The sequence below is a fragment of the Corvus hawaiiensis genome, chromosome 14 (genome assembly GCF_020740725.1).
Source record: "Corvus hawaiiensis isolate bCorHaw1 chromosome 14, bCorHaw1.pri.cur, whole genome shotgun sequence".
In the NCBI taxonomy this organism is placed as follows: domain Eukaryota; kingdom Metazoa; phylum Chordata; class Aves; order Passeriformes; family Corvidae; genus Corvus; species Corvus hawaiiensis.
The window spans coordinates 15570649-15589275 of record NC_063226.1 but is presented as its reverse complement, the minus strand read 5'-3'; the positions used below and the strand labels follow the sequence as shown (position 1 = coordinate 15589275).

Sequence of the window (18627 nt, the reverse complement as noted above, 5' to 3'; positions counted from 1 at the left end):
GAGGAAGGTTTGAGTTAGTCCCGGAAAAGAAAAAAAGAAAAAAACAAGAAAAATGTGGGAATCATAAACCATAATGACAAGGTCTGTCCTTACAGGGCTTTGATGTCAGTGCAGTAAATGTTCAGACTATAAAACAGAGATTGAAGATGGCCAGGGTAGGTGTGAAGGATGGATCCCCAGGTGGGATTGCAGCCTAACTTGGGCCTGGCATCTGGTAAATACCATTAGCAGCACAACTGAAAGCCCAGCCAGGAGGTGTGGCAAGGGTTTGGATGCAGTGTCTGCCACAAAACACAAGTGGGCCCAAACCAGCAGGGTATTATCCTGAGGGGACAGGAGAGTCCCATGTATAGACACTTCATCTGTGCAGTAATCTAAAGACCAACACCTGGAGGGAGGCACTGTGTGTGAGCCAGATGTGCTGCTGCTCTGGAACTACAGTGGCACTTCAGTTAAATATGCAATTGCCATTTTTTGTCAGCATCATATTTTTTATGGCAAAAGCTGAAAAGCCATCATTTTTCTCAATCCAGCATTGCTATGAATGTGAGTACCAGGACTGGTCCTACCCTGTCATCCTTTTTCTCTCTTCCCTGCAGCCAGTGTACCATTTCCCCACCCAGCTGGGGATGATGCACCAGCTGAAGGAGCAGCTGGAGGAGAGGACTCGCATACTGCAAGCTGACATCAAGACACAGCAAGAGGAGCTCCACGTCATCAAGGAGCAGCTCCAGCTCGTGCAGGACTCCAACCTGCAGGTACCTGCTGCCCCTGAGGCTCCCAAACTCACCAGCCATTTGCTTTTCCTTTAAGCACACAGAGCAGTAACAAAATTAATTGTCTGTGGCAAAAGTATTCAGGAATGAACTCTGGACAAATTGGTAACGTGTTTTCGGATGTGGGAGTGGTGTTTCCCGAGAGATGAAGCGACATCAGTATCTGAGTATTGAATCAGTGATTTCCGTGATTTAGAAAAACCAATCCCAAATTAATCCAAAGTCTCCTGCGCACAAAAAGCTTGGTGGTTCTGTGTCTGGTTAGTGCTGCTGGATCCCCACTGCCGCTCCTGCAAAACACAGCAGGCACAATGGAGCTGGAACGGTCCTGTCTCTGAATAAATATTTGACACAAGCTAACATTTGATTTTCCGTTGCTCATAGTTCACTCTGCCCCTGGATTTAGAGATACTGCTGCTGCTGCAGTGTTATTTCTGCCAGGTGGTACAACCAACAACTCCTGTTCCTCTTTTGTTTAAAGATGCTGATGCAGCAGCCAATCCCCGTCGTCTTTAACAATGTGCAGCAGCCGAGCCCCCGGAGGCCGCCGCCGCAGGGGACACCCAGGCAGACCACGGCCAAGAAGTCACAGCAGCCAGGCCTCATGGGGACGAAGCACTACTGCAGCACCCACCTGCTGTCACCACGCCCGTTCCTCAGGGACCCCTGTGGCACAGCCCCCCAGGTCACTGGCTGCTTCGTTGTCTTCATGACCCCCTTTCCTGGCTTCCAAATCCTTGTCTGCCCCGTCAGTCCTCCCCGTGGTCCCGAGCATCCCCTCTGTGTTGGTTTTACTGCGTAGGTGGCGTTGAGGAATTTGTGTCAAGAGTCAGTTGTGAACAACGTCACTCAACTGTAAAAATAAAAGCCAGGTAGCCAAAAAGCATTTGACCCCCAGGGACTGCTGGAGCCCTCCTGGTGACTGGGGAGGAAGTGAATGGGAAGTCTGGGCTCTCATCAACACAATGCTCATTCATAGCCAGTGAGAATTGTGGTTTCATAACATGGGAGTAGGCATCATTTTAAAAGATTAATTTTCCTCTGCCTGAGGAATCTTGGGAGGCAGCTTTGAAAAAACAATTTTGTCATCAGTAGACCTAAATCCACTATTAAGACGGGAAAGACTTGAGTTGTTCAAAAGCAAAGCAAGCCAAAACTGCTGCTTTAAAGGACAGATGAGATGCTTTCCTTGGAGACTTTGGATTTGCACTTCTTCTCTTAAGCTGTTCTTTTCTTCCTCAAGCCTTTTGTGCCCTTACCTAATTTCTCAAGAGACTGTCTGGGGATGCCAACACCTGCCTTGCAGGGACAATAAACACTAATGGGTTGGTTGTCTTGAATAGATACACTGTTCCTACTGCTGTGTTCAGAGACAATATCCTATTGTTCCTTCTCCTTTTCCCATCTGCCCACTGTAAGTGATTATTTTATCCTTCCATTAGGGAGCTTTAAAATGTGCATGGGTACCTATGTCTTCATTTCAGGTACAGCAGCAGCAGCAGCAGCAGCAGCAGCACCCAATGAGAGGAAGCCAAGGGCAGCAAATGTGTGTGCCAGGGCAGGCGAGCATTTCAGTGCCCCTCTACAACAACCCCATGGTGTTCTCCCAGACACACCCCATCGCTGTGGCTGCGCAGGTGCCAACTGACAGCAGTGAGAGGCAACCACCAGCTGACTACAGCCAGGACAGGAGCCTCAGGTACCCACAGCCCTGCTGGGACCATCCTGGGGGCAGTGACAGAAAATAGCAGTACTGGGGCAGCAGGGAGGGCAGGTGTGGCTGGGCTCGGGGCACTGGGCTCGGGATGCCACAGCAGGTATAAGGATGTTCCCTCTGCAGGGGTGAGCCCAGTGTGCAGGCAAGCAAGGTGCTGTGCACGTCATGCTGTATCATCAAGGGCATTAAATCCTTTTCTCTCCCAAATTCCATAAGTTAATCTAACCCTGCCCTCTGTCGGTTTAAAGCCATTCCCCCTTGTCCTGTCAGTCCATGCCTTTGTCAAAAGTCCCTCTCCTGCTCTCTTGTAATCCCTTTAGAGACTGGAAGGTGCTATAAGGTGTCCCTGGAGCCTTCTCTTCTCCAGTCTCAACAATCCCAGTCTTCTCAGCCTATATTCACAGGAGAGATGTGAGGTGATAAGAAGCATCCTGTTTCATTAGCTTGTTTGCTTGTTTTCAAGATAGTGGTTTACCCTCTTTCATGGAGGATTTTCAAGGAGTTGTTGACAGGAGCTTGGACCTCTCCCTTCCCTGACCATCCTCTGTTTTCCTTCCACCACAGGATGCTGTTGGATCAGTCCATCCAAGCCATGATGCCTGCAGCCAACAGCAGTGGCCAGCCTGTGCAGAGCAGTGCCAGCAGGCAGCAAGGAAAGTGAGTCTCTGCTGGCCCTTGTTTTCCTGCAGTGTCTTAGCAGGACACTTAATGGCACTGAAAAAGACGTGGAAAAACTTGCACCTGATTGTGCAAACACAAACAGTCTCAGTCTGAAGTGAAACAAAAATTCAGCCAGTTAGGAGAAAAAGTAATGAGAATAGTTTTTAACTACAAAGAACTTTTTGATAAATAAAGTGCTTTGAAAAAAAAATTAACCATTTTCTGGCTTTTGCAAAGCGGAAAATGCTTGGCCAAGACACAGAGAAAATGTACAGCCTTGAAAACCTTTATCTTCAGCAGTTCCAGTCTGTGCTTTGTGGGCAGGGGGGAATCTGGGGCCTGCTGTCAGCAGGGTCTGCATGGTTTGGCCAGCCCTGCTCCAGGCTGGCTCCTGCAGCAGCTGGGCTCCCCAGTGCCCTTTCTGAGGGTGGGTCTGGGTGTGGGATCTCACGCCTGGTTTTCCTCCTTGTGGCAGATTCGTTGCAGAGCAGCAGACCCTGCCTCCCCCAGCGCAGGTGCAGCCAGTCACCTGCAGCGCCGTCCGACCTCCAGCCCCGCCACCCATCTTCTCCCCATCTCTGATGATCCCACACACCAGCTTCACATCCCACCAGGCCAGCACACCAGTTCATCTCCACCAGTGGCCACAGCAGCAGGTTCAGCAGCACCGCCTCTACCTTCAGGTATTGGAGCAGGTTTCTGAGGAGGTACAGGGATGGCTTAGGGATTGGTTGGGGTTTTTTGAAGAAATGGGGCTTATCTGGCTGATCAAACCTGGTCAGTGCCTTTGCACATCCTCCGTTCCCATTGTATCTCCACATAGCCAAGTGCTCTACCTTTGCAGGCTGACTGCACCCGCTCAAGGCAGTATTTTCCAACAGAGTTATCACAGCATGTACGGAAGAAATACCCAGTTTTTCAAACACAGCTTTTCACCCCGAGGAGGTGTGGTGGGAAGCTTGCTGTAGTCATGAAATATGATAAGAGATAAGCTCTTTGGAAAACATACCTCCTGCTGTTACATCTCAGCAGAGCAAGGTTTTTGTCAGCTGCCCTCATTTAATAAATGGGTATTTCACAACACGCATCTGGACAAGGTGATTTTGGTTTTTCAACACACAGTTTACATCAGTATATGCTGAACTAGTGACACCACCAAGGAGAGGGGCTGTTGAAACTAGTAATTCATTAGTAACACTCTCTCCAAGCCCTGCCTGGATGGCAGAGGTCAGTTACAGTCCTCCAGGCAAAGATGGTAGAAAAGAAAACAGGAGGAGTAGGTACAGTTGAAAGCAGCCACACAGCAGGACTGGATTTAGAGTGAGAAATGAATCACTGTTGTTAGCAAATGTGGCATGAACTGTCCCTGCTTTGGGTACATGTCCTCATGGGCTTCATGGAGGTCCTGAGGACGAGCAATGTGGACACTGGGGTGAAACAGCAAGTCCAGGTCTTTGGGGTACCAGCCATGGGTGGATACATGGTCACTCTAGGACCTCTTCCTTGGTTGTTTGAAGGTCTTTCCCATGCTAGATCAAAGCTGCACATCCTGCAGATTTTACCTTGCATTCGAGTAGTGTTTGGAGGTCTCCATTCCTGCTGGGCTCCCCATGAGCCTGTTAGGACAGATGGGTCCTGCCTCCCCCCTGTGCTCTCCAGGCATTGTTGGTTGTGCTGACAGCAACAGCATCCTAAGGGGCACAGCTGATACCCTCAAGTTTAGGACTTGCTGCACACACTCCTGGGCATGAGCCTCAGCATCAGCCCTGCAGCAAGAGAGGGACAGCTGAGTGATGCAGCAGGTCTGACTGCTCAGATTTGTGTCTCCCGACAGATGCAAGGTCCTGAGCTGGTGCCTGGGGCTCCGACGCAGCGCATTTTCCAGCCACCCCACACCCCACAGCAGAACCCCTTGAGCTACTTCCTCCACCCGCAGCAGCAGAGCCACCACACGCAGGGCCAGCCCTGCAACCTGCCCGACCTGCCTGAGATGCAGCTGCCCTGAAGGTCGGTTCTGGGAGACAAGGACCACACGGCTGCAGCTGCTGCGCGCGGGCGCACGCAGGAGAGCACGATGCCGTCAGAGCACGGCACGGGAGAGGTCAGGCTCCGTGGGGAGGTGGTGGCCAGAGGGATGATCCCTGACAGGGATGCATGGCTGCAAGGGCCTTGTTTGCTGGGATTCCCCTGCAGCAGTCCGTGATGCTGTTCCGGCAGCAGGGTGTGCCCTGGCCCAGCACCGTGGTGCCACTGGAAGCGGTGGCTTTCTGGCTGCAGGGAGGGGAGGTATCAGGTCGCTGTGAAGCTCAGTTTGCAATGGAAAAAACCCTTTTCCATTCAGGACTTCAATGCTGAAAGTCACTGTGAATTTAAGCCCAGCATTTGGAGCACATAGACTGTACCAGTCCGCAGGACACCATTGGATTACCGTGTACATAACTTGTTTTGCTGTAGTAGGTCCATTGTGGATTCTTTTTCCTTTTTCTATACCTCAGTCCCGCATATTTTTGTTTTCCAGGAGATTGGATAATGCTGCTAATTTACATAACACCACTTTTGCCTGAATTTCTTACTGTTGTTATACCAGCTCACATCGCAGCTAGTACAATATTTGTCATGTTTTGGTTTTGGTTAACAAGTGAAGATAAATTTGTATGGTTTTTACTCCCTGTAGCCAAATATTTTTCAGGTTACAGACAAAGAATCTTTACTCCTTTTTTTTTTGTTTGTTTCAAGTGATGTAGTTGTATATGTTTCTATACATAAAAACAAACAAACCTGCATAGAACAGCATATGACAGCAAACTTTGTGGTTTTGCTAGGTCATGTTTCAATTTGGCAAACCCAAAATGTATAATCACAACGCACGCGATGTTACAAGCCCATAGGGTCAGCAATAAATTGTATTTTTGTAAATTGTCACTTTTTAACTGTATGTTTATATTTATGAATTGAAAAACCAGTTTATTCCTCAGTGGGTGTATAGTTAAGTGTCCCTACTGTTTGTGTCTTTCCAAAGGAAAAATTAAAAAGTACATTTTTGAAGTGTTAGTAGCTGAGTACTAACTTTGGGCATTGTTAGAGCCCAAACATAGATGGGTTTGGCCATTACTGTAAACTTTGCAGGGCAGTGGTTAGTTAGGACCAGGTCCATCTAGCAGTAAAGCTCCAGCTGGCAGACAGAGCAAGGTTTAGAGAGGAGTTAGTTCCTAATGTTTAGTTCCTAGCATCTGTTGAAACCAAGCAAAGAATGCTTGGTTTTGCCTTTTTTTTTTTTTTTTAATGGGGTTTTCTTTTTGTGTGTGTTTCCTTCTTTTCCTTCTGCAAGCCACTTTCTTGGCCCTTCGCAGCACTGCAGCAGCTGGTGTTACTGGTGTTGTTGGCACAAGCAGCTCCAAGCAGCCCTGTGTTTCAAGAGAAGGGCGCAGTGGGGCTCGTCCAGCCCTGGTACACCAGGGGCTGTTTCCCAGCAGTTCTTCCTGGGGAAGGGGATGGGGTTTTGCTGTGCCACGTTGCCTGGGGAGTGGTGGTGGGAGGACAGGCTGCTGGAGCTGGGCTCAGCCAGGAGCTTTTGGGGCTGGTGCAGGGCCCCAGGGTGCTTTGGTGTTTTGAACAAAAGCTGTGCCAGTCCCTGGCTTTCCATGTGTCCCCTCCCTTGGCAAAAGCATCTGCACGGGTCAGCTTTGACTGGGACACTGAGTGCACAGCTCTCAGGGGTGCAAGACATGATGGATTGTGGGTTGCAGAGCTGGCCACATGCAGCATTTTGGGGAGTGTTCTGGGCCATAGGATGGAGGCAGTGAGGTGCCCGACAGCCTGGGGTCCGGTATCGGGGCTCATGCCTTGTCAGCACAGTCCCTGGCTGGGCCCCAGCCCACACAGCACATGCAGCCCCTGGGTGCTGGGCAACCGAGCAGCTGCTCTTGGACACAGTTGGAGCCAGCCCCTCCATTTCAAACCATCACAAGAAATCGTGGCTGCAGCAGAACCATGGGCTGGGGCCACCTCACTGCTGGTAGTGGGATGTGGAGCACCTGCCTTTGTGGGGCAGTCTGGAGCTGAAATAGTAACACCTGGGGCTTTCCTACTCTGCAGGTTTGCGCTGCAGTAAGGGCCAGCATAGAGCCTTCAGGGTAGGAACCTTGTGTTTTTAAAGCCCTATTAGTGTTAGGGTCTCCCTCTCCCCATTCTAAGGCAGTGGGGTGGCTCATGAGGGTGCAGTAGGTGGGGGTTGTATTTTTGGGATTGTTGTTTGTGGGGGTTGTTGTTCGTGGGGTTTTTTCCACCATAGCCTTGGCACATAATGTTGAAGGGGAGGCAAACACATATATTTGTGTTAGGGCTCCGGCACTGTGCAGTTTGTGGCTCAGGGTGGCTGGCTGAAGGGAAAGGCTGTGCATTTCCCTGGCTTCCCCATTAAACCTGCATCACCCCAGCACATCCCCATGGCTTGTCTGCAGTGCCCCATCACCACACATGAGCCCAGACATGGCAGGTGGCAATCAAATGGATCTCAGAGGTGGTAGTGGTTGGGGTCGGGGGCTTGGGGGTGTATTTTTTTAACAGGGCGTGGTAGGGAGGTAGCTGAGGCAGAGCAGTTTTCTGGCATTGCTGTGGCTTTGGCAGTGAGTCCAAAAAAAAATAGGGGTGGGAAGGGGTTCCGGGGGAGGTGGGAGGCAATGGGTGCGCCAGATGGGGCTGGGCCCTGGGCACGGCCCTGCTGATGGCAGCACTGGGCTGCAGGGACAGAGGGCTGGGGGCACAGCCCCTGCTCACAGCTCCCAGCAAGGAGCACAGGAGCTTGGTGAGGATGTTTACATGTTAGATCAGCCTTGCTAAAACCAGACACCTAAAAATGCACTTTATCATGTGCCCCCCCCTTATCTCAGAGCACCCCCAGCCGCTGGCCTCGCTGCTGGTGGACGGGGGCTGCACAGTCCCAGGCACTGCCTCAGGGGCAGGGCCTTGTTTTCTTGACATGCTCCAAAGGACAAAATCCCACCGTCCCTTTCTGGGGCTTGCTTGGTCTTTGCTCAGTCTGTCTCCAGCCAAGGGGGAGGCTGAGTCAGGGCCAGGAGGGTTTTGCCTTATATTGTCCCTGACGCTCAAAAAAATAGATGGATAAAAAATCTCTTTATTCAGGTTGATTTGTATTTGTTTACCTCGGTGTTAGCTATGACCTGTGTTTTTATGACTCATTTGGAATTGAGGGTTGCTGGTGGGTTTGGTTCACACCCCCCCAGCCGCTTACAAGAAAACACAAGTGTGACTTGTTGGTGACAAGCAGAGGGCAGGGACGTGACCGATGGCAGCAGGGTTGGCCTCCAGTGTCAGTGTTGACCTATCAGTCATAAATGTTCTGAGGTTCTCTCATACACAATTACCTATATACTATAAGTCTATATATAGATGTACGTATTTTTAATATACATTTATATGTATGGAGATGTATATCTATATATAAATATATGTAGGCCACACAATTCCAGACCTCTGAAAACACAGGCAGCTTTAATTAATAAAGTCTTGCACTTTTAGCGTATTTGTACATATAAGCTAAAGCCTGGTGGGTATAATCAGGCTGATTTGACAAACACAATGAGAAGTTACTGTATATATTGTATAGTCCATGCAAGAAAAAAAAAGAAAAGAAAAAGTCAAGAATTGAGTATAAATCTTGGTTTATTTTATATGATGTTGAATATAAATACATTTATAAATGTTACTATTCTTAAAAGTATTTTGTAATGGGAAAAAGTAAGTGTCTTATGAAGATGAACAGTAAAGATTTTATTCTTGTTTTGAATCTATGTCCCTGCACAGCTCCATTGAATGGGAGCCCGTGCATTTTGACAAGCTTTAAACAGATTGTACATAGTATTTAAAAAAAAATAAGAAGAAATAAAATAATACTCTTACACACTATGTACTGTTGTTATTCCCTGGGTGGTGTGGGTCTGTTGGGGATCTGATCCCTACTCTCCAGGAGAGACAAGAGCAGCAGCCATTGTGTCCATGTGCATGGACAGCTGAAGGGATGGGGCTCAGGACAAGGAATGGGATTTCTGCGACCAGTGCCAGAGGCAATAGGAGCAATGCATAAATTAGAAAGAACAAGGGATCAGGGTCTGCACACTGTTTGAATCTGGATGCAAAAAGCAAGTGCCAGTACTCCTGGCCTCTCTCACTTACCAGGTCAGCACTGAAGCCAGCTCGGGCTGCACTCCAGCCTAAACTAGTCCCAGGCTGCAAAACACAGGTCCCCATTTTTCTTCCACTTCTGGGAGGCTGCTGTCCCAGCAGGGGCTTTGGCTTGGTCCTTGTTTCGGAATGCACTGACTAAACATGGCTTTAACATGGCCAGCACTCTTGAAGGAACTTCCACAACAGGCCATCACAAGAAATAATAGTGCCTCAAAGACAGGGGTTTTTTTCTTAAGGGAAACAATATTTTATTTAACATCCCATTTGTCTTACAGTACCTCTGCATACAACACATTGTTTAAAAGCCAATCTGTCAACACAAACATGTGCTGCCATCTTGGTAAAGTGACAAAGCTATAGCAAAAAAGACAGAATAGCCTATTTTTCTGGAAACAAATCGGAATATTTCCTTCTGTTTTAGTCCAGATAACAACAGCAATCACAATCAAGAACCTTGTATGGTACAATTGGATGAGAAACTTCTGATAAAATCAACACACAGCTATTTCTTAGTCACTATGGTAGCAAACTCTTCTAAAATGACATTATTATTCAGCCATTAGAGTGATGAACAAGTGGCTTGTTTTAGGAATCGATGGAAACAGAAAGTGATTTTTCTGTATCACATGGCAGCAGCCACTTCCATGTCCTGGGAAATGCTACTGGTTGAATTACCATCAGTTCTCCCCCATGGTGGAAAGAGCTGGTATTTTTTGAGTTATTTCCTCCCCTCACATGCCCAAGGCCTGTGCTGGGCACACAGAGCAGCCAGTTCCTTGTGGGGGTCAGGGCTGCCACTGGTCACCCCAAGCACAGGGAGGAGCGCCAGGCTCCAGAGCAGCACATTCCATATGGCAAGACCGAGAAGACATCACAGCTCTGCTGGCTGTGTCCCTAGGCTACTGATTAGGTCTGACAAAAGGCATCTCAGTACACAGCAACAATGGCCCAGCCACAAGGAAGGACTGTGCAGTGTCCTCAAGAGCCACTGTCAGTGCTGTGGAGTGCCCGTGACACAGCTGCCAAGTCACGGGGTGATGCTGCAGCAGGCACTGCAATTGTCAAACTGTACAAACAGCATCAGTAGTTGTAGCAATCTATAGCCTACCTACAACTGCCTATTTTGTACTGAATGATACACCTGCATTTATTTCCTATGACTGAACCTGAAAATAAAGGCGGAAAACTTCATGAAGACTTACAGAAAGAAAGTAACACAGATGAGTGAAGTGACACAACAGAAGTGCTTCCTGTTTGTGGGCACACCCAGCACCCTCAGGTGATTTGATGGGAGTCTGGGGCCATCTTTGCATCACCAGCTTCACCTGGCCAAGAAGCTGTATGGCACAGGGACCTCTGTCCCTGACTGTGCAGGGCTTTGAAGTCAAGGTATCACTCTTCAGGAATGAAGGCAGGGAACGAGCTGCTGTTGCTCTAGCAAATCCCAGGTAAACCTGCATCTATTTGTTAGCCAGCCTGTCTGGAATAGGGATGGAAGGAGCTGGAATAGGAAAGCAAAGGAAAGAAGCTAAACACTAACTCCAGAGTTACTCTGTCACAAGCAGAGCTCAACTTCTGGTGCACTGTGGTAGTAGCTCAGCAAACATACCTCTGGGTCACACTCCTTGGAAATCACTGGCACTTGCTACATCTACATCTCCCTAGAGGACCAGCCCATGCTCCAGAGGTTCCAACAGGAAGACCCTGCCAAGGTGGGCCATTGCCTGAATGCTGCCAGCCTGCTGGAAGTGACCTCGCTCCACCCTCCATCCTGCTGCGACTGGATGCCTGGTCACTGGGACTAGTCTTCCTGGATCAACCTGCAGGTGTATTACAGGAAGAATTTAAAGACACCACCCATTTTGGGAAAAAATATTAAAAAATTGAACAAAAAATCCATGCAGTTAATAAAAGTTAGTGTTCCCCTACATATCCTAACTTCTCACTTTAAATCTATTTTGATATATATATATATATGCTGGTAATGTTTCTTTATACATAGACACAACATCTGACAAGAGCTTCTACCCACCTGGCAAAGGCTCTACAGTCTCTTGGGTGGGCACTGATAGAAAAGGGTATTGTTAAAACTGAGCACCTTTTTACAACCAGCTAACAACAGAAGGTTGTTGTACTTTGCAAGTTCCTTCACCACACTCTTCTGTACTTAGATATTCATATCTTGGCTCTTTCTCATTTAAAAAAAGTCTTTGAAATTTAAGACTTTCATATCTCTGTTACCTTGATTAGCAAACAGTTCACAGCTTTGACTACTTGTTGACATAAACAATATCTCTCATAAACCTCCAAAAGCTTTTGGGATGGGCAGCTGTATGTATTTTTGTGAGGCTCCATTAATTCATCATGGCTATTTGCAGTAGAATTACTCACTGATCAAACCTTATCTGAGTACTTTCTGGACTAGAACAACAATATCATCTGCTTTGTATTTCTAAACAACTTTGTGAAAACAGTGAGTAAATACATTTTCAGAGAAGTAATACAGTGTGGCCCTATCCATATCCACTTAAATGGATAAATTAGTTTTTCTATTTTATACATAAAAATACAAATCAGCACTATATTGTATCAAGTGCAATTACTTTGTGAAGGCTTCTGAAAAAAACTTCCTCATTCTCTACATGTATGATAAAGCTTTTGGACTTCTTCAGTAAAACTTTATTTTACATTAATACCTGAGACTATCGGGGAGAGTATAAGACATAATTCATAAATTTAACACCAACTGCAATGATGGCATTTCACAAAGTGCCTGTAACACAAGTCAGAAATTCGTTTTATTCTTCATTCACACTAGTATTGCAAGAAAAGCCTCAGAAAGATACCATCCCCATTCTGCTTCTTTAAAAAAACATGCACAGTATAAAAATAATGCTGCTCTGCAGAAAAAGATTGTCATACAGGCTTTAGAATCAGACATTTTTATCTAGTTTAGCACAGACTCCCCACTTACTTTGCTATTGTTATTAAAATACAAGCTCTTACCCTCCTCTGAATGCCTTCTAGCACCAGTTACCAAAGACTCAAAGTCAACATTTCTCAGCATTTACACTGGCAGAGCTTTCCTCCACAGGATCTCCACTATATCATATTTTCTATATTAAAAATTTCAAGTCAGATTCAAGGGGGTTTTCTTGTTGCCTTGAATCCTGACAGATGGAAAATATTACAGCAGCAATAATCCCGAGTGCTATAGAAAAGCAATAGTAATTACTGGGTTGAGATAGGGACTCAGGGTAGGCAAAGAAGCAACTGGAATCTGTCCCTGAGCAGCTCAATAGTCAGCACTCAGCTACAGCTGGCCTGTGCTTGGACTTTTCAAACACCAGCAAAAACTCTACATTTCATCAACATGCTCCTAAGAAGACAAGAATGGCTCCTCTTGCCACATAAAGTACAAACACCATGTGGTCAGACAGATTTAGCCACTGCTTTCCCTTGATTTCAAACAATCAATATTAGTTTTTGCATCCTTGTGCAGCCTGGATGAACAAATAAGCTTCTGTCCTTTTCACCTTTTTTTGTAGGAGGATTGGTATGAAAGTGGGAAAGAGACCTCTAGGCCAAGCTAGAAAAGCAGGCAACCAGTTTTTTGTTGCAAATACTGAGCCACGGGCTGGGAGAATGCAGTCTGCAAACTGCTGTGAGGGGCTGGAATCTGCTGGAGTCCAGACCCATGGGTAACATTAAAGCAGAGGAATAGAGAGCAGGGCAACTTCCTTCTCTAATCTCATGGTCTTGTGCTACCACAGCCTCTGTTCTTAGTCTTCACCCTGCTTTGACCCCAGTCCACATGCAAGTTTGTAAATAATTAATTACTGTGGAAGACAACCTCCAAGCTGTTGATACTCCTTTAAAGTGAAAATAGAAAAAAGTAATTCCTTTTATCACAGTAATAGAAATGAACCTGGAGAACTCACTCTAACAACAGTCATTCAGATAGGTTTGCAACAGGTACACACCCAGTATCTCCAAGCAATGTGGCATGTTTTAATAACATGGTAAAGACAGTTTATTATTCAGTCCCTTTTTTCGGAGTGAAACTTATGAACAATGCAAGAAAGTGATTGTGCTTCAAACTATTTTTATTTACATTACATACCAGTAATCTGATAATTAAAGCTAACTCTTCAAACTTCATTCCCCATGTAAACACCAGACTTGATTTCCATAGTTACGGCCTTCATTTGTAAGCATTTCATGTGATTAATTCAGAGTCAAAGGTAAAGAAAATTACACTCTGGTTCTTACTTTAAGCTGTAAATTTTTAGCACTCTCTATTTTAGCTTTTATGTCATGAGGTTTTTCAAAAAATCTCACAAAGGCTGGCTCATTTAATAAGGATGCCAGAATCTGTTCAAAGGCAAAAGACCATTCATGGTTCCCTCCCGAACTCTGTGCTCTACTGCCTTCAGTCTGCTCAGAGCTGCTTTCCTCCTGCCTTTCTCTGGGGACTCCAGCAGCCATCTCGGTATCAGCAAGTGGACTTTTGACAGGTGACATGGGACTCTGCAGTCTTCTGCCAACTTCTTCCATTTTCAGCAGGAGGCTGGTCACCACCGCGATAGCCCGATACAACAGCTCCTCCTCAGGATCCCCATGGAACAGATTGTAGAGAGTTTTTGAGAACTGGATAAACTGAGACTACAGAGAGATACAGAGGAGACTGTTCAGAGAAGAGCAACACAACTGTCTTGTTTCACTACCTGTTGTGCTCTCAGTCCAGTGCCTGCTGCTGCCAGGCACCTGGTGCAGCTGCTCTAATGACAGCATGGACCAGCTCTGAGAAACCTCTGTGTGTCTCAAAGTCCCTCTCTTCATACGTTACAGCAGTTTTAAAAAGCCACAGTCCAATGATTGATGTGAAGATTTGAAATTTAAGGGATCCTACAAATCCTTTAGAAATATTGTAACAAGACTTAAAGGGTAAACTTTCAAGATAAAATAGACTTAAGTAAGAGACAGACCGTTTACCTGATTCATTCTTGGCAAATCCTTGATGTTTTCTTCTTTTTTAAGAAGTTCATCTTGCCATTGCTTCAGATATGCCTGAATATCAACCTTCCCCTTCCCTTTATGAAGGGGAAGAAGTGGAAAAAAAAAAAAAAGTGAACAAACAAGAACTAAGAGCTTCCCACAAGAACTAAGAGATGATAAGCAAAAGAACTGGCATCTTCAGTGTCATTCCTTCTCAACAGAGTGGTGGGGCCAAGGACTACACAGGAGCAGAGTTTACACTGCCCTTTTGCTCCCACAACTACACTTACATAAGTGGAGAGAATGTTAGCAGCGCACTAAGGATGATGTTACTGAATATACTCTGTCAGCACACACTTTCCCAGCTCTACTCCCCCAAAAGACACAGTTACCAAATGTGCCACCAGGATTCTTTTACCTTTTTCTGGGCTGCTCTTCAAAGAATCACTTTCAAGACTATCCCCAACAGATGAAACTACAATTTAGGAGAAGAAACAAACAAACAAACAAGTTATTTATTTCAGAAAAGAGGACCAATGTTTCATTTCCCTTATCAAAAATTCCTTCCTTAAGGGGCAAGACCCTCAATGTTCTCAGCACAGATTAGGTAAAGAAGAAACCACATGGTAAAATTTGCATACTTTCTATAAAAATAGAAGCCAATGTGAGGCAGAAGATCACAAATGAAACTGCTATCAGTTATATCAAATAATCTTTATAATGTTCATGGTCCATTACTTGAAGAGCAGCAGGAACAGTACCTATTTATTATCTACTTCGGGCAGATTTTAAAAACCAAAAGGGGATCTGTCTTCCCTATAAAAATCACACAGCTTTCAAGAGTATTTGAAACAGATTATTTTATCAACTCCATAAACTTACTAAACCTTTTTCAGGTTTGAATTTTGAAACACTTGCTTATGTGCCTCAAAGTAAGTATGGATTTGGTATTTTAATTCTTGAGGCAGAAAATACCATCCCTTTATGCCCAGGATGCAAAAATAAAACGACCATCACTTCAAAACCACAACAGGCTGCCTACAATGCTGAAAAATGCCAACCAAATACGCTCTGCTATTTCCATGTAAACACCTATGGCCTTTGAATTCAACCATCAGATGAGCTACCCACAAATTCCCCACAACTTTATTAAATTTTAACTATCTACAGAAGATCTTCACAGAGGATTCTGTTAACAGGGATATAATTTACTGGATTTACTAGTTTTCAGAAGAAATCCCCATTTTTCACAGGATAAGTAATAGATCCCTTCTCATATTCTGCAGGCAAAACCTCACACTCTGGAGCTTACCACTGAGTTGGCTGAAGTGGATCAGCTCTTCTTTTGAAAGATCATCCCCTTTGGAAGGGCTTAGATATTCTACTTCAGTAAAAGCTGCAATAAATGATTGAATAAAGTGGGTTTGTGGCACCCAGGCATTACCAAAGCAGTAATAACAATGACAAAGACCAGAAACAGCTCTCCCCAAATGCCACTGCTTCTCACTTACCTGGAGGGATGTGCAACTTAAAAAGAAGCTTGAGTTTGTCAGTGAAGCTTCCATTATACATCGTATCTGTTAGGGGAAAGGACAGTCTATTCAACTGGACCAAACTTTAAAACACTTGTTTAACCTAAACAAATACAACCCAGGGAGGTTGGAACTGGACACCTGCCCTACCTTACAGGGAGTATAATCAGAGATTAATCTTAAGGAAAGCACTATCACCTGTGGTTGAGCCTGGGGTTAGCCTATGCTGAGGAAAGAACACTAATAATGTCTATGACTTACTAAAATAAAACCACAGCACCAAAGAAATACAGCACTAACATCTCCACATTTCCCTTACATTTTTGTTTCCTGAATAATACCACTTTGAAAACAAGATGAAAGGAACAGAGCAGTGAGCCAAGAAAGCTTTCAGTTCCCCAGAGATACAAGGCATTGGTCATCCTGCACAATCTGTGTATAAGATGACTTAGTATGAAGATTTATCATAAACCAAACAGGCTGGGCAATGAGATCAGACCATTCTAATTTTTTGATATTTTGATCGCCAAGCCATATTTAAATTTAATCTCCAAGAGGGGATTATTCTGTCTGTGATAAAAATCACACTATTTGACCCTGTGTTAAGAGACTAAGTCTCCTTAGCTCTCCATATCGTGTATGGAAGGTGACACACCGCAGGACTACTCCCAGGAGCCTCGTGAACGTGCTCATGTATGTGTTGTTGCCATACCAAGAACACAGGCAAATTGTTTGAAGTTTATAAGGCAGTCAGAGCCCTCATCCATCAGCCGGAATGTCCACAGGGCCAGGGAGTCCCTGTTGGCACAGTGTGACCAGGGGCTCAAGAGATGGCAGAGAACCCTGAACTGTTGGCAGTCAATGCGGTACTGGTCAAGGTAGGGCAGACTGGCATCGTGATGTTGCAGGACAGGACTATTTACACTCCAGTAACATGAAAGAAAGTGCTCCTTCTGTAAAGAAAGATAAAACATGAGGTTTAAGGAAACAACAAGTCTCTCCAGGGGAAAGATGTGAGGAGTTAACTACGTAATCAGATTTACAGCTGGCATGTAAAACATACATTGAGTCCAACCTTTATTTATTAAAGCCATTTCAAAGTCTGTTCAGTAAGTGAGGAAAATGGCACATTACCTTGAACAATTCATAAAGCTCTTCAAGATCACTAGGACTGAATTTTACTTCTTGAGACACAACACGTAGCTGAAACAAAATTAAGAAAAAATTAATTAATGGGCCTTCCCTCTTTGGAATAAGGCCATAAAATAAAATTATGGGAGACTTAACATTACATTAAGAGACACTGTTTGCATATTCCAGGTTTTGGCATGTTACAATTAGAAGTAAGAATAGCACTTCTTTTAAAAAGTAATCAGAAGATTATAGATTAAAAGAAATAATTTCTCAAAAAAAAGAAAAGCTTAAAGCTAGTCACGTTACTAACATACATGGAGCCTACACTATGAAACCCAGGAGATAAAACTCCTTAATATTTGCAATTATTTATAACGACGTAACATATAGCTTCCTTTAAATGGGCAAATGCATGTTCAGCTCTCAACAGTGAAGCTGAAACCTCATTTTTTTAAATTAAAAAATTGTTCACAGCTTTTTAAAACAAAGTTTGCTGTAAGACCAGCTTCCATCTTCACAATATATATGTTTTGTAAAATGAAATGCAACAATGCCATCTTAGCATAACCACCAGCATTCACAGTTTCTGTTGCTACAAGCCACACTTACTACAGAAAGAAGCACTGGGTGGTGGACAGGCTAGTATTATCACCACCAGGTATTGGAAATGAGCCACTGAAAGAAAACAGGCAAACAAAGGAAGCTCCTCACAACCTCCACTTTCATTCATCAGTCTGAACTGAAAGGATGAGATAGGCAGATGGAAAGCTGCCACATTACCAGACATTCACACACATCACAGACAAAAAGCAACCCCTGTTGAATGCACTACAATAACCTCTTCAGTGCTGCTTCCCAGAGTAAAAATGCAGGTGCTTAATTATTTTACTGTACGGTGCTCTGTGCCTCTAAGAGAAATGCATTAACTTCAGCAGATAGAAATATAGGTCAGCCTGTTCCAATCCACACAGAGTGTGAGAGGTATTCCAGCCTTTGGAAGTGGCTGGCGAAGGTGTTACTTGTAAGACCACCAGAAGGTCATGCTGTGATTCACAGACTGAAAACATCACAGGCCAAGCCTTAGTTAACAGACACCCTGCAGACATGAGGGGGCTCACTGTATAAAATAATATATTTGGCCCTGGAAACTGTAGCTCTTCTCAGAACATTCCAAAAGGGAATGAATTTTATCAGAGAGAAGGCTGAACTCTTCCAAGTCACTCACCACATTCTGCTTGGTCGTGGCTTCCAAGGTCTGGATCACATAAAGCCTGTTCCTGCAGCGCAAGCTCTCCACATCCTCATAGCGAATATCACCGTATCTCTAAGAAGAAAAGCACCATTCCATTCAACTCTTGGGAGACACATCTAAACAGGTATTTTTGTCTTTCTTGCAGCTAAGCATAATATAGGCATGGACACAAAGGAAGTTCACAGAAACTCTGAGGAAAAAATAATTTATTAGAGCACTAACATTCTCCCTAACCAGTGTAACTCTCAAAAGGGTGTTTAAAAAGTGTTTCAGAGAGTGATGGAGAAAGAAGAAACTGAAGTAGTTCCCTTTGTGGGAAGACAAAGGAAGGGATTTTACTGTGTGTTGGCTCTA

The 18627-nt window shown here is 45.0% G+C and overlaps 2 protein-coding genes across 9 annotated transcripts in view; one reads left to right on the top strand and one right to left on the bottom strand.

The window, feature by feature from the left end:
- PASD1 (PAS domain containing repressor 1) overlaps positions 1-9073 on the top strand; it is a 102317-nt gene extending 93244 nt beyond the window's left edge. For all 6 annotated transcript variants that reach the window (XM_048318882.1, XM_048318881.1, XM_048318883.1 and 3 more), the window contains 6 exons: positions 600-758; positions 1258-1461; positions 2261-2475; positions 3058-3150; positions 3629-3836; positions 4988-9073. In XM_048318882.1, the coding sequence (XP_048174839.1) occupies positions 600-758; positions 1258-1461; positions 2261-2475; positions 3058-3150; positions 3629-3836; positions 4988-5158 (1050 nt within the window). In that variant the 3' untranslated portion in view covers positions 5159-9073. The remainder of the gene's footprint in view (positions 1-599; positions 759-1257; positions 1462-2260; positions 2476-3057; positions 3151-3628; positions 3837-4987) is intronic.
- A 4372-nt stretch (positions 9074-13445) lies between these two features.
- The window catches only part of TBC1D8B (TBC1 domain family member 8B), a 29632-nt gene continuing 24450 nt past the window's right edge, over positions 13446-18627 (bottom strand). The window contains exons 14-21 of one of the 3 annotated variants that reach the window (XM_048318877.1): positions 18247-18345; positions 17022-17090; positions 16600-16840; positions 15867-15932; positions 15668-15751; positions 14774-14830; positions 14353-14450; positions 13446-14022 (exon numbers count right to left, since the gene is read on the bottom strand). In XM_048318877.1, coding sequence (XP_048174834.1) covers positions 13612-14022; positions 14353-14450; positions 14774-14830; positions 15668-15751; positions 15867-15932; positions 16600-16840; positions 17022-17090; positions 18247-18345 — 1125 coding nt within the window. In that variant the 3' untranslated portion in view covers positions 13446-13611. Of the gene's footprint in view, positions 14023-14352; positions 14451-14773; positions 14831-15667; positions 15752-15866; positions 15933-16599; positions 16841-17021; positions 17091-18246; positions 18346-18627 lie in introns of those variants that run through there. The other 2 variants (XM_048318878.1, XR_007206785.1) reach the window with 2 other exon arrangements.